The sequence below is a fragment of the Apis mellifera genome, linkage group LG14 (assembly GCF_003254395.2).
Source record: "Apis mellifera strain DH4 linkage group LG14, Amel_HAv3.1, whole genome shotgun sequence".
NCBI lineage: Eukaryota > Metazoa > Arthropoda > Insecta > Hymenoptera > Apidae > Apis > Apis mellifera.
The window spans coordinates 2572769-2590646 of record NC_037651.1 but is presented as its reverse complement, the minus strand read 5'-3'; the positions used below and the strand labels follow the sequence as shown (position 1 = coordinate 2590646).

The following is a 17878-nucleotide window of genomic DNA, read 5'->3' as shown; positions in this document are numbered from 1 at the left end:
AATCTTTAGTTCTTTCTTCATAAAAAGAGTATCTCTTTGAGTATGACAAGTGGATATATCTATATAAGTTTAAAGATAAGTCACAGAGCTTTTATATATGGTGCAGTATATTCAGTATGGATACAGATCAATATCGTTTGCGTTTGCGTATAAGTTGAAGAAAACATTATGAAAAAGCGCGAATTATTTAAACTTAAATCATTTGAATTTATTATATTTTTTAATTTTATCAAATAATAATTGAAAGTTATATAATGTACAATTGTACAAATATATCATACATTATATAAAATTATAATTAAGACTTAAAGAATGTTTAATTTAAAATAATAAATTTAAATTAATAGATCCATATTTAATTTTATTATGTATTTATTATGTATTTATTTGTATTTATTTCCATACATACAATGCATTTTTTGTAAATTAATAATAAAATATTTATTTTCATTGTTTTATTTTAATATATTAAATCATTAATAATAACTCCATTTTTTCTTTCTTTATTATTATCTATATAATATTAATAATTGAATAAATTATAAATATAAGTACTCAATTATAATTTTTATAAAATAAATAGATATACAATAAATAGATATAAAATAAATAATAGTTTATAATAATATTTTTAATCTAATATAATTCTATAATAAAGTTTATTGTGCAATATATGTGTTCAATATAAATCTTTATTTTCTACCATTTTATTTTGTGATCAGTATATTAAATAAAAAAAAAATTAAAATACTAATAGTGAATAATTTAAATTGTACATTATATGTACATTACATAAATTAAAATTTAAAGTTATTTTTACAAATTAAAAATGATAAAAAGAAAGTAAAAATTGAGAATTTTTAATTAAAAATTTCTAGGTATATAATATTTTTTTATATTTTTTATATATTTAATTATTACATATTTATATCTTTTTTAATATTTTTCTATAAATATTCTTTATTAAATCTTTAAAATTTATCTAACCTAATATATATATATATATCATATTTAAATTTACAATTTATATTATAAATATTATTGTTATATTATTCACAGAACTAAAACTATAAATTAAAATATCCCGCTGTTTAATTCTAATAGAAAATAGTTCATGTATTGTTCACATGTAGTGCTAGTGTTTTTTAAGTAATTTTTCATAAAGCGACATCTGTTTTTAAATAGTTTATTTCCGTGCTATAACAAAACGAATGTCAACGTATTGTAATTTATAAAATACAGTGATTTGTGGAATAATTTTCTTCATTGTGCGAAGTTATTTTTTTTGATTCCTCTTCCTTCATTTATTAAAAAATAGGTAACCAAAAAAACATTTTATGCTACTAAATATGGATGAAAGTTTAATCAAGGAAATACACTATTTAACGCGTAAGTTTATAATTTTGTGCAATTATTCTAGTGTTAAACATGTATTTTAACATATTTAAGATATTATAATTAAATATACATAAAAATTAAAAAAAAAAATAAAATCATACTCTATTCTTATTCTAAATATTACTTCAATAATTATATTATTTTTGTATAAATAAATATTAGAATAAAATATTGAAGAATAAAAATAATAAAAAAATAATATTTTAAGGTTACTTTTATGATAATAAATTACGAATATAAATGTATATTTATAATTTTTTATTTTTCATATCAATTAATATTTTTACTCCATTTATTTTTCATTTTTATAATTTTTTAAATATATTTTAAATATATTTTAATTATTTTATTATTAGTGCTTTTTATTTTAGTTTCATTAAATAATTATATTTAATTTTGATCATTTTATTTTTAATTATAAAGCAAAAAGATTATGATAAAAAAATTAAAAATTTTATAAAGAATACCTTATAGAATAATATCTCACAAATTTAGATTGTAGTAATACACATATACATATTTATAAATAATAATTTATAATCTATAATTACTATATTATATTATATTATATAAATTTAATATAAATGATATAATTTAATAATCTCAATTTTATATTTTTATATTTAATATTTTTATATTTATTTTAGGTTTAATAGAAAATCATAAGAAAAAATCATCAGATAAATTATATGTGGAAGAACCTATTATAAATCAGAATTTAAGTTTTACAAAATCTGAGAAATATATAAATTTATTTCATAAGTCTCAACAATTACCTAAAACATCTAATCATTCGTGCAATGCATTAACAAGTACTAATGTATATATTAATCCAAATTTTAAACCTCAAAGTTCTTCAATTTATATTAATCCAAAATTACATATAAAATCCTTGGTACATGTTAATCCAAAAATGATGAAGAGTGTTATTAATTCTAATGAAAATGTGCAAAATAATATTGTAAATATAACAAGTACAAATTCCATACAAAAATCAGTTCATGTTAATCCAAAATTAATGAAAAAATTGTCTTCCTCTGTACAATCTAAACCAACAGAACATAAACAAATAATGATACAAAATATTACTCATCCTGTTTGTTCAAGATTAAAATTTGTTAAAAGTACAAATTCTCCAAAGCTTAATCATAATCAAAAAAAAATAAATAATTCTAATATTGTAGTTTTATCTCAAAGAAAACTTGTTCGTATAAGACGAGGATCAAGAAAATCTTTCAGTACTCCACAAATTGAACTTTGTAAGATTAAAAAATCTTCAAATTCAATAATAAAAAATATTAAACCTACATCTCAAAAAATTATAAAAACAAAAATAATAAATACTTTACAACAGTCAATTAAAAAAGATACTAATTTTATAAAATTACCAGTTATGAAACCTAAAATAAACAAATACAGAATAGATCGAACTGTACCAAAAAGAACAAGTACCAGAGAACAAACAACTCTTAGTCCAAAAAAAATTGTGTATGTATTTGTAATAACATATTTTTAAAATTTTAGATAGGTTTATGATTATATATTAAAAACTAATTTAAATATTTTTTTTAGCAATAATAAAATGGAACTAATCACAATTGGAGGAATTGTTTATAAATCTTCTAAAAATCACTTAGTACGTAACAGTTATGGAGTAAAAAGTAAGTTATAAAACATATCAAATATGAATAATAATATTTTTCATCTCATATTTTTTGTTTTATAATTATTGAAAATATGAAAATGTTTTTAATAAAATTAATATTGTGTTTTATTGAAATAGAAATATAATTATTTATAAAAAATAAAAATATATATATAAATCTTAAATATATATATATATATATATCTTATTTTAATATAAACATATCTTATTTTTTTATGTGATATATTTTATTTTTATGATATTTAATTATTATCATTTATATATAAAATAAATATTTAGAAATTATAGACTGATAGTTCTAGTATTAATTCTAATTTCAGAAAAATAATCAAAAAATTTCAAAATTTCAAAATTTATTACAGCCACTAATGGAAAAAAATTATGTAAAGTAAGATCTATAAAAGAAACATTAGGAAATTCAAGTACAAAAACAATAAATACAACGAATGGAATTAAGTTATCTAATTCATCACAAAAAATAAATTATAGGAATACTATTAGGTATGTAATTATTAATTATATATTTTTATCATTCTTATATTATATTTTCAGTTTTTATTTTTATTTTGTTAATTATTTAAAATATTATTACATTATCTTTTACATTATATTGAATTTTTATTACTATATTATTGTATAATGTAATATTATTAAAAATCTTATAAATTTAAATATCAATATTAATAAAATTCTTTTATTTGCAGCAATAAAGTTAAACAAAAAAGTATACAAATATTACGCAATAAAATGCAAAAAAATAATCAACCATGTTTAATATTTCAAAAATTTGGATATTGTTCAAATCATGAAAAAGGAATTTGTGTAAAACGTCATGATAAAAAGCAAATTTTTCTCTGTAAAAAGTAAAATTTTATTTTTTTATGTATATGTATATATGTACATAAAAATATGTATATATATATGAAAGAATATTTGTTTAATTGAAAAAATTTATTTTAGATTTCTTCAAGGAAATTGTTTATTGGATAAATGTCCACTGTCTCATGATATAGGTCCAGAAAAAATGCCAACTTGCAAGTATTTCTTGGAAGGTTGCTGTACACGGGATGCTTGTCCCTATCGTCACATCAAAGTTTCTTCCAGTACTCCAATTTGTATAGATTTCTTACAAGGATATTGTGTCAAAGGTAGCGAGGTAAGTGCAATATTTTTTATTTTTTTATTTAAAAAAATTTTCTACTATTATTTAAATAAGAACTAACATATGAATTTAAATATTTATATTTAATATTCTTTTAATATTCTATTACAATTCATTTTTATTATTTATGTTTATCAAATTTCTTTTAATAAGAACACATAGTGAATTATATTTTTTCAAAATATGTACAAATAATTATGTTGATTAATTTAAAAATTAAACATTAATATATATTAGATATTATAATGTAATATTATAATATAGAAAATAGAATATTAAAAATAACATATATATATATATATAGAGAGAGAGAGAGAGAGAGAGAGAGAGAGAATACTAATATATTTGTGAGAATTTCTTTGAAAGTTAATTTTAAGGACCAAAACAAATAAAACAAATATAAAAATTACAAAAATATTAGTTGAAGTTTATTTATTAACTTATAAAGAATTTAAATTTACATTATATGAAACAAATGGCAATGTAATGGAAAATTATTGCTTCTATCTTTTTAAATTACTTATGATTAATAAATAAATATTCAACTGACATTTTTGTATATCAATTATATATCAATTATGTTTATTTTGATCTCTAGAATTGATTTTCCAAAAGTTCTCTAATATATTAACAAATTAAATTTTAATCAATATTTTTTTCTTCGATAATAATTAAATTAAAATACAATTTAAAGAAAAAACATATTTGATATTATATAATATATATTTAATATTAAAAAATTTATATTTTATTTTATGAGTGAATGTTTTTATTTTTAAATATTTTTATTTATTAATTTCATTTTATAATATATTAATGATATATATATAAAAAAAAAAAGACAATATTTTAAGAAACCTGGTAGTATCTTCTTTTACAGTGTAAGCAACGTCATGAAAATTTATGTCCCGAGTTCGAAAAAACAAAAAAATGCAGTAAAGGTAAGCATTGTCCTTATCCACATAAATCACAATCATCTTCTAAGAAACAAAATCAGTTAAAAAGAAAATATAATATACATAATAATCAGGCAACAGCACCTATTATAAAAGATACTTCATCTTCTAATAATGAAAATCGACTTAGATATTATGAACAAGCAGATTCATTAAATAAATCTCTTGATAAGAAAAGAGAAAGTATTATGAAAAAAATTAAACTTATGAAAAACATAAAGCTTATATCTCATTCTAATACATTAGTTGAAATATCCGATAACACAAATTCAGAAACAATAATAGAAGATGAATCAGAAACAGTTTCTGATTCAAAAGTACTGAAACGTCCTCCAATTGGTGTTCTGCCTGCTTATATACCTATTGATTAATATAAATAGATTACTTATAAAATTCTTTCGATATTTTTTAAAGTCTGCCTTAGAATCTATTTATTTCAAATGACATATCATATTTGTGTAATTTGATAAAAAAATTTACGTTTTAGCTAGTAATAAAGTTTGTACTTATAGGTATTAAAAAAGTTACATTTGTATTATGTTACGTTCAAATATATACAAAAAATAAGATTTATATTTTGTAATGTGTACACAAATGAAAAATATATATTTGACAAAATAAGAGTATTTTATCTATACATAAATAATTATTATTATTTTATATACAATCTTATTTTCTTTTGTTTGATTAAAATAATGGAATCATTAAAAAAAAAGAATAATCAATAAATTATTATGAAGATAAAGAAGAAATTATTCTGACAAATACATTTTATATACATACATCTACACATGTACATATGTATTATTATGTGTATATATGCACAACATATATATGTTAAAAAATAATATAATAATAAAAATTGAAATTAAATAATATCATTTAAAATAATTTATACAAATTATTCAAACATAAATATTTAAGCTTTGTATTATTACAATTTTTATATTTTTTTATAATAAAAAACAAATTTAATAGCAGTTTTAACTGTATATAAGAATCCAGTTAGTAGGATGATTGTATGCCAACAATATTGGACAATGTAATAATAATGAAAGTGTGTTTTCATTAACTGTATTTGATATTATAAACCATTGTTCAAGCCAATTTCTCATACTCTCTAAAGACATATTTGCAGGATTTACACCTCTAAATGAAAGTGCCTAAAATATTTTATAATTTGAATATGTGTAATAAATATAATGTAAAGTAATATGTAAAAAAATCATTAAATAAATAATTTTAAAAAAACGAAAATATTAGTAAATTGTTATTTTATGCACACCCAGCGTATTGCATCATTTGACATTGTTGTAGTTCCACCTTCTCTTTGTAGAGCTTGATCCATTCGTTTTATCAATATACTCCGTTCTTTCAATTTCTTTCTTTTAAAAAGTTTCCAAGAAGATATATTATGAATACCAAGTAATTCTTTCTAAAATATAAATTAAAATTATTTTTAATATATTTAAAAGAAATAAAATTTATTATTATATAAATGAGCAATATATTTTTTTTTTTCAAAATTTATTCATTTTAAATTAATTTAATAATGTGATTGAATAAGTAATAATTGAATAGCATATATAATTAATTTAAATTATATTAACATACTATATGTTTCCTTTTAAGGTTATTTAATGAAAATGGTTCATTTGCAAATAATTCAGAACAGGCAATAATATCTTTCACATTAGGATGTGTACCACTGCCAAGACATGCAATAATACCACTCCATTTTAATTTCAATTTGTGATCTTTAATATTATGAAGTTCTGCTTGCATGCATCTAAATAATGGTCTGTTATGTTTTAATCTTTTTTTATGATCCAATAGCATAAATTCAAGTTTTTGTTGTAATGTCCAATAATGAGAAGTTAAAAGATATCTTGGAAAGTAATATGCTAAAGGAAAGATGATGTAATTTGTAAAAGGAAGAGCAGATATTAATAAAACAGGAAATAACTTTACAATATCTTTATGCACTGTATATGATAATTGTAATTCATCAGTAGTTAAAGTATCAATATTTTTTGTCTTTATTTGGATAAATTTTTTTGTATCTTGAATAAAATCTTTAGTACCGATACTAAATATACGATATACATGCATTGTCTTTGGAAATCTTTTTTCCATTACTTTATCATAATTTTTAATATAATTTATATATTTATTAAACCAATATTCTTTGATGTTAGATATTCTACGTTTTTCTATCTTTTTTTTTTGTTGTATTTGTATTTTATATCGTATACAAGTATATGTAAAAGGTAAAATCCTTCGATTTTGAAAAATAAATTTTTGATGATGCATTAATCTATACATTATTATGATTTTATTTATGTCACTTATAATTATATTACATCTTATTTCATTTCACTTTAAATTGATATTACTGTAATGTTAAAAATTTTCTTATAAAAAGATATATATATTATCAATTATTAACTTATGTAATATTCTTTAATTTATATATCACAATAATATCTTGTTCTTTCATAATATAAAAATAGCAAACAAAATTTTTTAATCTTATAAAACTATTATTTGTAAAATTATTACGATATGTTATGAATATTAAATTATGTAATTATATAGAATAATTTTTTTTAATGTATTCAATATTTATTATATTTATTTGATATAATATATATGAATTCACAATTTATTAAAAAAAACTAAATCTAACCACAAATAAAAAATTCGATTTAAATTTATAATTTTTAGAGTTACTAATATATTTTTATATTTTTTATTTCGTTTTATTCTGATATTGAAAATTTTATAATTCTAATTATTTTTTTGAAACTTATATTTATTTAATCAACTTTTCACATTTCCAATTGCATCGTAAGCTTATCACACGACGTATACATAAATTCATAAAAATCAATGCATGAATTTCTTTAACTTAAACTTAATTTTTATTTTTAAGAAAAAGTTTTGAATGAATGAATAAATAAAATAAAATATAAAAAAATATTTATTATAGTATATAAAATATTAATCGTATTTATATATACCATGATGTATTTATAATTTTAATTTAAAATTTGACATAAATGTAAGTTCGTACTTTTATATGAATATATTTTAATAAAAAAAAGTTTAATAGTATTTAATTTTAATTTCAAAATAATAAATAAATGAATATTATAATGAAACAATTTTTAATTTGATTTGTTTTTTTATTTTTGTTATTTATAAATTATAGTAACATAGATATCTTTATGAATTATTTTATATTTATTACAAAAAAATTAATAATTAATATGTAAATATAGGGATAAATTATATAAAATAAAAAATATTAGTAAATTTATTTTTAATGAAAATTTATAACAATAAACAAATAATTTTAATTTATTCTTTTTTTAAACAATGAACATTTTTTAAATAACATTTAGCAATATATATGCATAATTGTTATTGAAATCTTAATTTTTTAATAATTAACAAAATTGAAGGCACATGTAGTAATATTTATAGGAATGTAATCTATATTATACAGAAAAATTATAATTTCATTTAGAGTAAAATATTAGTTTATAAAATGTAAATTATATTATAAAATATTTATTATATAATTATATAATAGAAGATTAATTATTCTTTTTAATAATAAAAATTTTAAATAAATATTCTATTTTTATACATAAATTCAATTTTAAATTTTCAAAATTTTATACAATTTACATTGTATATAAATTTTTCAAAAAAAAAAAATTTAGTTTTATATATTCACATAATTATATCAATAAAATTTTGTGTATATATATATATATATATATATATATATATATATAGAAAAAGCATTTTATAATAAAAAATTTACCGAAATCTTAATATGCAAAGGAAGTTACAAAAAAATCACCTTACATTATTTTAAAAATTGTTTAGTTTCAGGATATAAAATACTTTTAAAATAGACCATATGAATATGTATAGCATGTATTTGATATAAAAATATCTAAAAAGATTATTAACCTTTACACGTATTTAATAAGTTAAAATATTGTTTAAAAATATTAAGAATGGCACATATTTAGTAAACTAATTAATAGTTTTAACATAGGTTATTGATATCAGCCTTTGAATCTGGACTCAATGAACTCCAGTAAGTATTAATACAGTTTTGTAATTTTAATTTAGTATTATTAGCGTTACATATTTTATCAATTTCATAATGTTCCTGTACTAACTTATCTATCCATTGATCCAAGTTAGAATTAATCTTGTTTTCATTATCTTTTATATATGTAGATTGTTTATAAAAATGTACAGAATTTAATAAATATGACCATTTTTTATTGATTTCTGCACTAATATGATAATTATCACCAAATGCATTATTTACTTCTTTAGCTTTCTCTGCATCAATTTTTTTATTTTTCCAATTTCCTAAAGGAGTCACTAAAAAATTCATTTTTGCTGCTAACAAAGAATCAGCAACTAAAAATAGATGCCAAGTACCCACAACTAGATGTTCATTAAGTTGTGGTCTAATATACCCTGTCTGAAAATAAATAAAATATTAATCATTCAAAAAAATATCAAATATAAATCAATTAATTAAAAAATTTTTATATTTACTAGTGCTGTTTCTTCAAGCTGTATATAATTAACATATGCTAATCGACCATAAGGGTCTACCCATAATATCGATACATTTTGTGGCGTCGTAATTCCAATATCGAATTCATATGATAAAATTGGATATGAATATGGTCCTATGCTTCCCATTAAATTTCTAAATGTTTTTTCCTTTTGATCATAATCGGTATTAACAGATAAACTTTGTATTTTTCCCAACCATTCTCTACTAGTAGAAAAATTATGTCTCAAGTAGATCAAAGATTCTACTCTTTCTAAATATTCCTGTGGAACAGTTTGTTGTTGTATTGTAGCTTCAGCAAGAATTAATATTCCAACAAACTGGTTTTGTTTAAAATAGGCAGTTGTTTCCAAAAGACGGACATCTTTATAATTTATATTTAATTTATGAAAAGTTAATCTTGCTAAAGAATTTGAAATAGTCAATAATGCATCATCTGTTAAAGGACTCAAATCTGCTGTATGATATAAACTTTGCCAATATGCATCATAGCCTTTTGCATTAATAGTTTTATTTAAATTCTCAGGATATAACCATTCTTCTACTCTGTCTATAATTCTTTGGTCAATAATAGATTCAAACTTTCGAGCAAAAAACAAATTACGATCTACTGTATTTCGAATTCTGCTGAAATCTTCAAGTTTAAAATCATTTGGGCTACAACCACACCAATCAACCACAGCTTTATATTGACATTTACAACCTAACTTTCTTTTCCAATTAGTAACATGTAAATTATTATCTACATATGTATTGCAGAATCTTGAATTGCGTAAAACTGTATGAAAAAAAGATTCGGCAGGTAATAAAGTGTATTTAAACACTTTTAATAGATCAGTCACTAATGCATCCGGATTTGAATTAGCAACATATTCTACAAATTCTCTGCTTAAGGCTACCCAGTCACTACCACCATCTATTTGTATACCTATATAAAACAATTTTTTGTAATAAATTAAAAATATTATAATTGATATCAAAAATAAATAAAAAAAAAATTACCATCTGGTAATTTACGATCGCCTATTCTCCACATACGTGTGTCACATTCTACAAAAGTCTTGTCCAAACCTTGTTTAGTAATGAAACGTTGAACTTCTCTTCCATGAGATTTTACAAAATTCATACCTTTATTCAAACTAAGAAATTGAATTAATTGTGCATTATTTTTAATAGGAAAATCAGATTCTGATAAATTGACAAGAAAATCCCAATGGTGATGATGTGCAAGCATTTGTTGTGCAGATTTCAAAAGAGTTGTTAAAAGACTTGCACCTCCCCAAATGCTTGCATGTCTTAAATTTTCTCCCCTTGCCACTTTAATATTATTTGTCTTGCAAGATTTTTCCACTTCTAACATTTCTCGATAAAGATAATCTTGTCGCTAAATTTATAATATATATGAATTATAATAAAATATTTTTTTATCATATTATCAAAAAAGAAAAAGTTGTTTAATTACCGCATCAACATGAATATAAAATAAATGTGAAGGATGATAAAGAATATTGATAAGTCGTCTCACTTGTCTACTGGCTCTGCCATTTACTGTTAACAAATATGCTATTCGAACAGATTTTTCATTTTCACTTTCTGTACTTGCATTTCGAGCTTCTTGTGCCTTAAATTCTATAAAGTAAAAAAAAAATATTATAAATTTATATTATTTAAATTAAATAATAAATATAATTATATAAAATAATATCAATTTTGTATTACTCTCTTTATATTAATTTTTTCTTACTTTGAATTCCAGTCCAAAATATATTAATTGTTAGATAGCCACCACAAGAATATTTTGGATTACCAGAACACTTCATATTACAACTAGAATCTGGTAAGCGTTTTAGTTGAGATGGTTTTTCCATTCCACAAAAACATTCAATACTAAAATTAAATATTCTTTAAATATACCAATATTACATATTTCTAATTTTTATTAAATATAACAAAATAAAGATAATATTGACATTATTTATTAAAAAGAGAAAATGATTTAAGTTAAGAATATGAAATATTTGCAATACTTACGAATATTCAGTACCAGCATACATATATCCTGATTGAAGACACAAAAAAGCACAACGTTCTGGAGAATTGTTCCCTTTAAAAACATTGTAATAACCAGAAAGTATTCTTAATGTCTTATCATCTTTAAAACATCCTAAACTGACTGGTTTATCTATAAATCCTGGAGAATGAGGACACAGAGACTGTATTCTCTCTGGGTATAATAATCCTTGTTGATTAAGGCACGTCACATTGACAATGCGTTGTTTGCATACTTGACTTTGTGCACGTGTCACAGCACTCACTGCTTCTCTGCCAGTAAATTCACAAGGTGGAGTAAAATTTAATGATTTACGATCTAATTTTATTCTAGTAGTACGGTTTCGCTGAAATTGTAAAATCTTATTTGAATTACTATTTTTATCAGGTGGAAGCTTCAATTGACGTAAACCTTTTGGTAAACCTTCATCTTCTGCAAGTTGAGATGAATCCTATATTAAAAAAAATTTATATTATGATACTAATAATATAATTAGTAATTAATAGTTATAAATATTGTTATAAATTGTTATAAATATAAATGTTATAAATAATAAAACTTACATCTTCTGAAGATAATCGGTCAAACTTTCGATTTCGAATTTCCAAACCAAAAAATGTATGAGCTAAATAAATTTGTACACATAGTACAGTAATACCAAATACAAACAATATACGATACTTTCGTAAACAACTAGAAGATCGACTTATTGAATGATTTTTTGCTATAACCATTTTTATTGTTTTAATTTATATAATTAAATCGTTCGAATTTTGTTTAATTTTATCTGTCATAATCCAATTTAACAGATAATTTTTTATAAAATATGAGGAACATATTTCACTCAAACGCTCGATATTATATATAATATTACATGCATTGCGTTACGTCCTTTATATATATATATATATATATATATGTATATATATTTATACATATAAATTTAGGCATTAATAAATTATTGAAAGACAATAACAAAATATAAAATATATGTTCAATATAGTACTTCAATTTAAATATTCATTTACATCATTAACATACATTTAAACTCATTTCTGTCAAATTTTTTAATTAAATGAGAGGATGTAGACATAAAAATTTCAAAAAAATATTATGCGAGGCAATATTGTTTCAAATGACATTATTTATTGTTATAAATTAAATACATATACATAAAAATCTATACTTCATTATAATTTCATGACAATATACATTTAGTTATCAAGTCACAATAATGCCACCATAATTTATTTTCTATAGAAAATTTCTAGTTAAATAATATATAAGAAATTACTAGGAATTTTTATGTTTCTGCTTTGTTGGCGTATTTCTATTGTTATAGATTTATAAAAATTCGGGATTTCTGCCTATGGAGTACTGATTTGTTCTGTTCATCGAAATGCGCGGGAGATTAAAATAAAACCTTGAATTTTTGCTATTCGATATTTTTATTTATAATACTGTTCCAAAATCTATAGAAGATTTCACTCTTGGTTCAATGCTCAATAATTGTTTTTCTTTCCGTAAAATGTTTTGTTGATGAAATTCTATTTTCTAATTCTCGTCCCAGAATTTGGCTCTTCCTTCTGACTCAATGGTAGGTTAAGTTTTGTACATATTTTGACATAATGTATATATATAAGAAAAAATATGTCAAAAAGATAGATAATTTTTAAAAATTAAGATATTTTTGAGAATAGAAATAAAACAGAATATATGAGAGATTTCGATATTTTTTAAAAATCCTATGTGTCGTAATTGAAAACAGTTAATTTAACTCATTTCACAATAAATTAATTTTAGAAATTTTTGTATAAATTTTTGAATAGAATGTGTTTATTTTTCGAATTTTGACTATCCTTTATAACTTAATCACTAACGGATATTTGGATAATATATATTTTGTATTTATTCGCTTAACAGATTTTAAAAATCTGCTCTCGTTTTATTTATCGATAGTATTGAAGTCGGGTTCATGAAATTAGTTTACAACTAAAGATAAATTCACGCAATAGCATAACATCATAAAATAATTATGGTATTTTTCTTCTATCGATTAAAAAGCGCAAATCACACATATTTTATTATAGTTTTATTAATTTTTTTTTAATTTAACATTGCTATAAAAGAATTATTTAAATGTAGTAATAATTAATTTTTATTATTTTTATAGATATTTTTTGCTAATAATTGATTGCAAATATAAAATTGTAACTAATAAAAATATTTAAAATTCACATTTTAAAATTTTATAATAGTTATATATATATATTATGATAATTTTTCGTTAATTTTTATATCGTAATAAATCATTTATTAAATTAATTTTTAGAATTAATTCTTTTTATAATTTTTTTTTATAAGATAAAATGAATCTCATAGTAAATTATTAATTTATATATGTATAATATATTTTAAAAGATTATATTCATATTTTTGAGGTTGTGTTCAATCTCATATATTAGAAATCTAAGGTGAAAGAGAAAGATAGATAGAGAGAAAGAAGAAAAGAAAATAAGTGTATGTGAAAGAGAGATAAATATAAAGCATTATAGAGAAGGGGACAAAATGTCTGCGGATCTTAATATGTTTACTAGCAAACGTTTACATGCAACCTGACATGCTTGACATCGTTCGAGAAATGACTAATGAAGTGATAGAAAAACTGTGGCGTGATGGCCGTATCTTTTAATCGATATCTTATTTTACCTGAAATTGAAAAAAGTGACTTCAAAGTAACTCAAGAAAATAAACATAAATACACGGATGAAAATACCTCAAGAAATTCATCTAATGAGCAGAAAACCTCCGTAATACCGGCAACTGTACCTTTGTGTGTTCTGGGTGATGTCCAATTACGTTTTCTGTGTCCAGATGATTTGGAGGAAGTACGAGCACTCTGTCAAGATTGGTTCCCTATTGGTACGAAGTTTCTTATAAATTCTAAATAAAACTTTATATATAACATCTTATAAAAAGTAATTTACAAATGCTTTTCATATATAATTAATCCTTTTTGGCTTTATATTTAATATTTTCAAATTTACTTAATTAATATGTGTATATATATATATATATATATATATATATATATTATTTCTATATTATTTTGGCTTTTTGGATGCGATTTAATTTATATATTATTCCAATTTATGTTAAAAAAAGATATTAAAAAAGATGATTTGATTGTAAGAAGAATGATTTTATAAAGTTTCTATTAATTTCTTGATTATTCCAAAAATTTTTATTATAATAATTACACATAAATTGATATAAGATATATTTTTATTTTAGATTTATATTTTGAATTTATTTATATATTTATATTTTATATTTACATTTAGATATACATAATCATTCATTATTTGATTATTGTGTTTAATTTAAATAAATTATTTATTATTTTATTTTTTTGACTTAAATTATATTTGATTTAATATTGTACTTTATAACTTTTTATGTAATTATAAATATTTTAACTATAAAATTTTCATAAGTTTTCAGGACATATTGAAGTATTTTAAAAATTTGAAAGCTGTATCACAATTTTTATTTTATATTTTCATATTTTTAATAATTATATAAATGCAATATAAATAATAGAAATATTTATTTATTTATTTATTTTTTTAATCCTTGGAAAGATTTTATTTTTAATCATATATAATATATATAATTTGTTTATACAAAGATATATTAAGACATACAAGATATATTTTTGTAATCACAGAAAATATATGTTTCAAAATTATATTAATTATTTTAAAATTGCAATTTTTCTAATTTAATCGAAAGAAAATTCTAATTATCTTTATAACTTTATATTAAAAATTGTAATTGTTATGATATAATTGTAGTATTAATTTATTTTAAACAAGAAAATAAAGATAAAATATAATTATCATTTTTATATACTAATTTTTATATATTATTATTTAATCACATACATTATTTTTTAAGATTATAATAAATATTTTTTAAAAAATAATTAACAATAATTACATTTTATATAAACATAATTTATAAATGAATGAATGTAATGAATTTATATTAAAAAAAATATTATAGATAATTATTAGATTTTTTATCTATTTTTTTTTTAAATTTTGATTTATAGATATATATATATATTTATTATATATATATTTTATTTTTATATAAATAAATTTATTATTTTTTTAAATAATTTGTTAATTTGCTCTTTTTTAATTTATTACACCTTATATATATTTTAGCAGCTATGTATAATATGTGTACATAATATTATATTCCAACATTATTATAATATAATATATAAATATATAATATAATATATATATATTGTATAACTGTATTATTTTGATATCGAAGTTTTTTTATTTTTTCTTTTTTAATTATGAATGTTTATTATATATTTATATTTTCTATATTGATATACTTATATAAAAGAAGGTATAAAAATTGTATTATATTAATAATAAATATTAGTATATTATTGATTATTTATTATTATTTTTCATTATTTATTATTATCATTTCTTACTATCTCTTATTATCACTTATTATCTTATTATCTTATCATTTCTTTTTATACAATTAAAATAATAAATATATAGATATTATTAATAAAAAAAGTAAATAAAGAAACATTAAATATAATATTACTAAAAATTATTAAATAAATAATAGAAATTAATAATATTAATTTATTATATTTTTTTGTAATTTATTTCTTATCTTTTCAAAATAATTTTTTAAGATATTATTATATTTAAACAAATGCGTAAAAATATTCAATTATATGAATTATTATAATCATTAAATAATTATATTTTATAAATATATTATTATTTTCATTTATTTTTTAATTAAATATAATTTAAATATAAATATAAATAATATTTAAATATAAATATAATAAAAATAAATAATTATATTTGTTATAAAATTAAAACGAAAATATTTTAATTTTTTATTTAGAATAATATACATTAAATTAAATTAGAATATATATTAAATTATAAAAGTGATTTATAATGACTAAATAATTTAAAAATAAAAATTATATTATATACATACATATATTTTTGAAAAAATAAAACCATAAAGGATTAATTTAGTAAATATATTACAAATTTTTTATTGAATAATAAAAAATTTAAATTAAATGAAGATTTTTAATATAATTATGCATGTTATTTTGTCATTTTTATAAATTATTTATCTTGCATTAAGTATTATATTAATACTTGTATTAAAGTATTAATTTATTTTGTCATAGATTATCCTTATTCATGGTATGAAGATATAACAAGTTCCTCACGGTTTTATGCACTTGCAGCTGTATATGGTGGAGTAATAATTGGACTCATTGTCGCGGAAATAAAGCCTTATGCTAAATTGAACACAGAAGATCGTGGTATTTTGTGTTCAAGTTTAGGAAATGATTGTTTAGTTGGTTATATTCTTAGCTTAGGTGTCCGTCGCGCATATAGAAGAAATGGAATTGCATCATTATTATTGGAACAATTATTAGCACATGTCACTGCTCCAGAACGTTCTTCCGTAAAAGCAGTCTTCCTGCATGTATTATCTAGCAATGCACCAGCTATTTTATTTTATCAAAGATGTCATTTTCGATTACATAGTTTTCTACCTTATTATTATGTAATTCATGGCAAATGTAAAGATGGTTTTACTTATGTTCTCTACGTCAATGGGGGACATGCACCACGCGGTATTCGGGATTGGTTGCGTCATATAGCCAGTGCAATGGCTAGTCTTGGACCATGCAGAATACCCCGTTGGATTTGGCAACGACTTCTTTGGGTTACTACCATACTTTCATATCATAGATGATACTTTATGACGAATACCAATGTTAAACCAAATATTTTTTTTCTTATTTTTAAAGAAATATATTGCATAGAATATGCTAATTTGGGTATTATACCTTAGCAATAAAATTATTAGCTTTATAATTGTCTTCACAATTTTATGAAAATTTTGTGAAAAATAATTTATTACTAAAATGACAATACTTAAATCAACA

General features: G+C 19.7%; 4 protein-coding genes across 5 annotated transcripts; 2 read left to right on the top strand and 2 right to left on the bottom strand.

The window, feature by feature from the left end:
* Positions 1-1169: 1169 nt before the first annotated feature.
* Positions 1170-5582, top strand: LOC727272 (zinc finger CCCH domain-containing protein 3). 2 transcript variants are annotated; one of them, XM_026445068.1, is made up of 7 exons: positions 1170-1389; positions 2046-2886; positions 2971-3059; positions 3427-3565; positions 3769-3927; positions 4025-4220; positions 5092-5582. In XM_026445068.1, exons 1-7 carry the CDS (start codon positions 1338-1340, stop codon positions 5551-5553), a joined length of 1938 nt encoding a protein of 645 aa, XP_026300853.1. In that variant the 5' UTR covers positions 1170-1337; the 3' UTR covers positions 5554-5582. The 2 variants fall into 2 exon arrangements, with proteins under 2 accessions (XP_026300853.1, XP_026300854.1); XM_026445069.1 differs by having other exon boundaries at positions 1171-1389; positions 5107-5582.
* Positions 5583-5934: 352 nt separating this feature from the next.
* LOC727277 (LETM1 domain-containing protein 1) lies at positions 5935-8031 on the bottom strand. The gene is made up of 4 exons (XM_001122987.5): positions 8018-8031; positions 6797-7556; positions 6468-6617; positions 5935-6345 (listed from the first exon to the last, which is right to left on the bottom strand). The coding sequence occupies exons 1-4, from the start codon at positions 8029-8031 to the stop codon at positions 6166-6168; spliced, it is 1104 nt and encodes a 367-aa protein (XP_001122987.4). The 3' UTR covers positions 5935-6165.
* A 1123-nt stretch (positions 8032-9154) lies between these two features.
* LOC413854 (xylosyltransferase oxt) lies at positions 9155-12711 on the bottom strand. Its single transcript, XM_397293.7, has 7 exons — positions 12411-12711; positions 11829-12298; positions 11542-11684; positions 11260-11426; positions 10800-11181; positions 9776-10725; positions 9155-9698 (listed from the first exon to the last, which is right to left on the bottom strand). Exons 1-7 carry the CDS (start codon positions 12579-12581, stop codon positions 9249-9251), a joined length of 2733 nt encoding a protein of 910 aa, XP_397293.3. The 5' UTR covers positions 12582-12711; the 3' UTR covers positions 9155-9248.
* A 1571-nt stretch (positions 12712-14282) lies between these two features.
* Positions 14283-17804, top strand: LOC552443 (N-alpha-acetyltransferase 60). The gene is made up of 2 exons (XM_624816.5): positions 14283-14769; positions 17108-17804. The coding sequence occupies exons 1-2, from the start codon at positions 14523-14525 to the stop codon at positions 17683-17685; spliced, it is 825 nt and encodes a 274-aa protein (XP_624819.1). The 5' UTR covers positions 14283-14522; the 3' UTR covers positions 17686-17804.
* Positions 17805-17878: the final 74 nt, after the last annotated feature.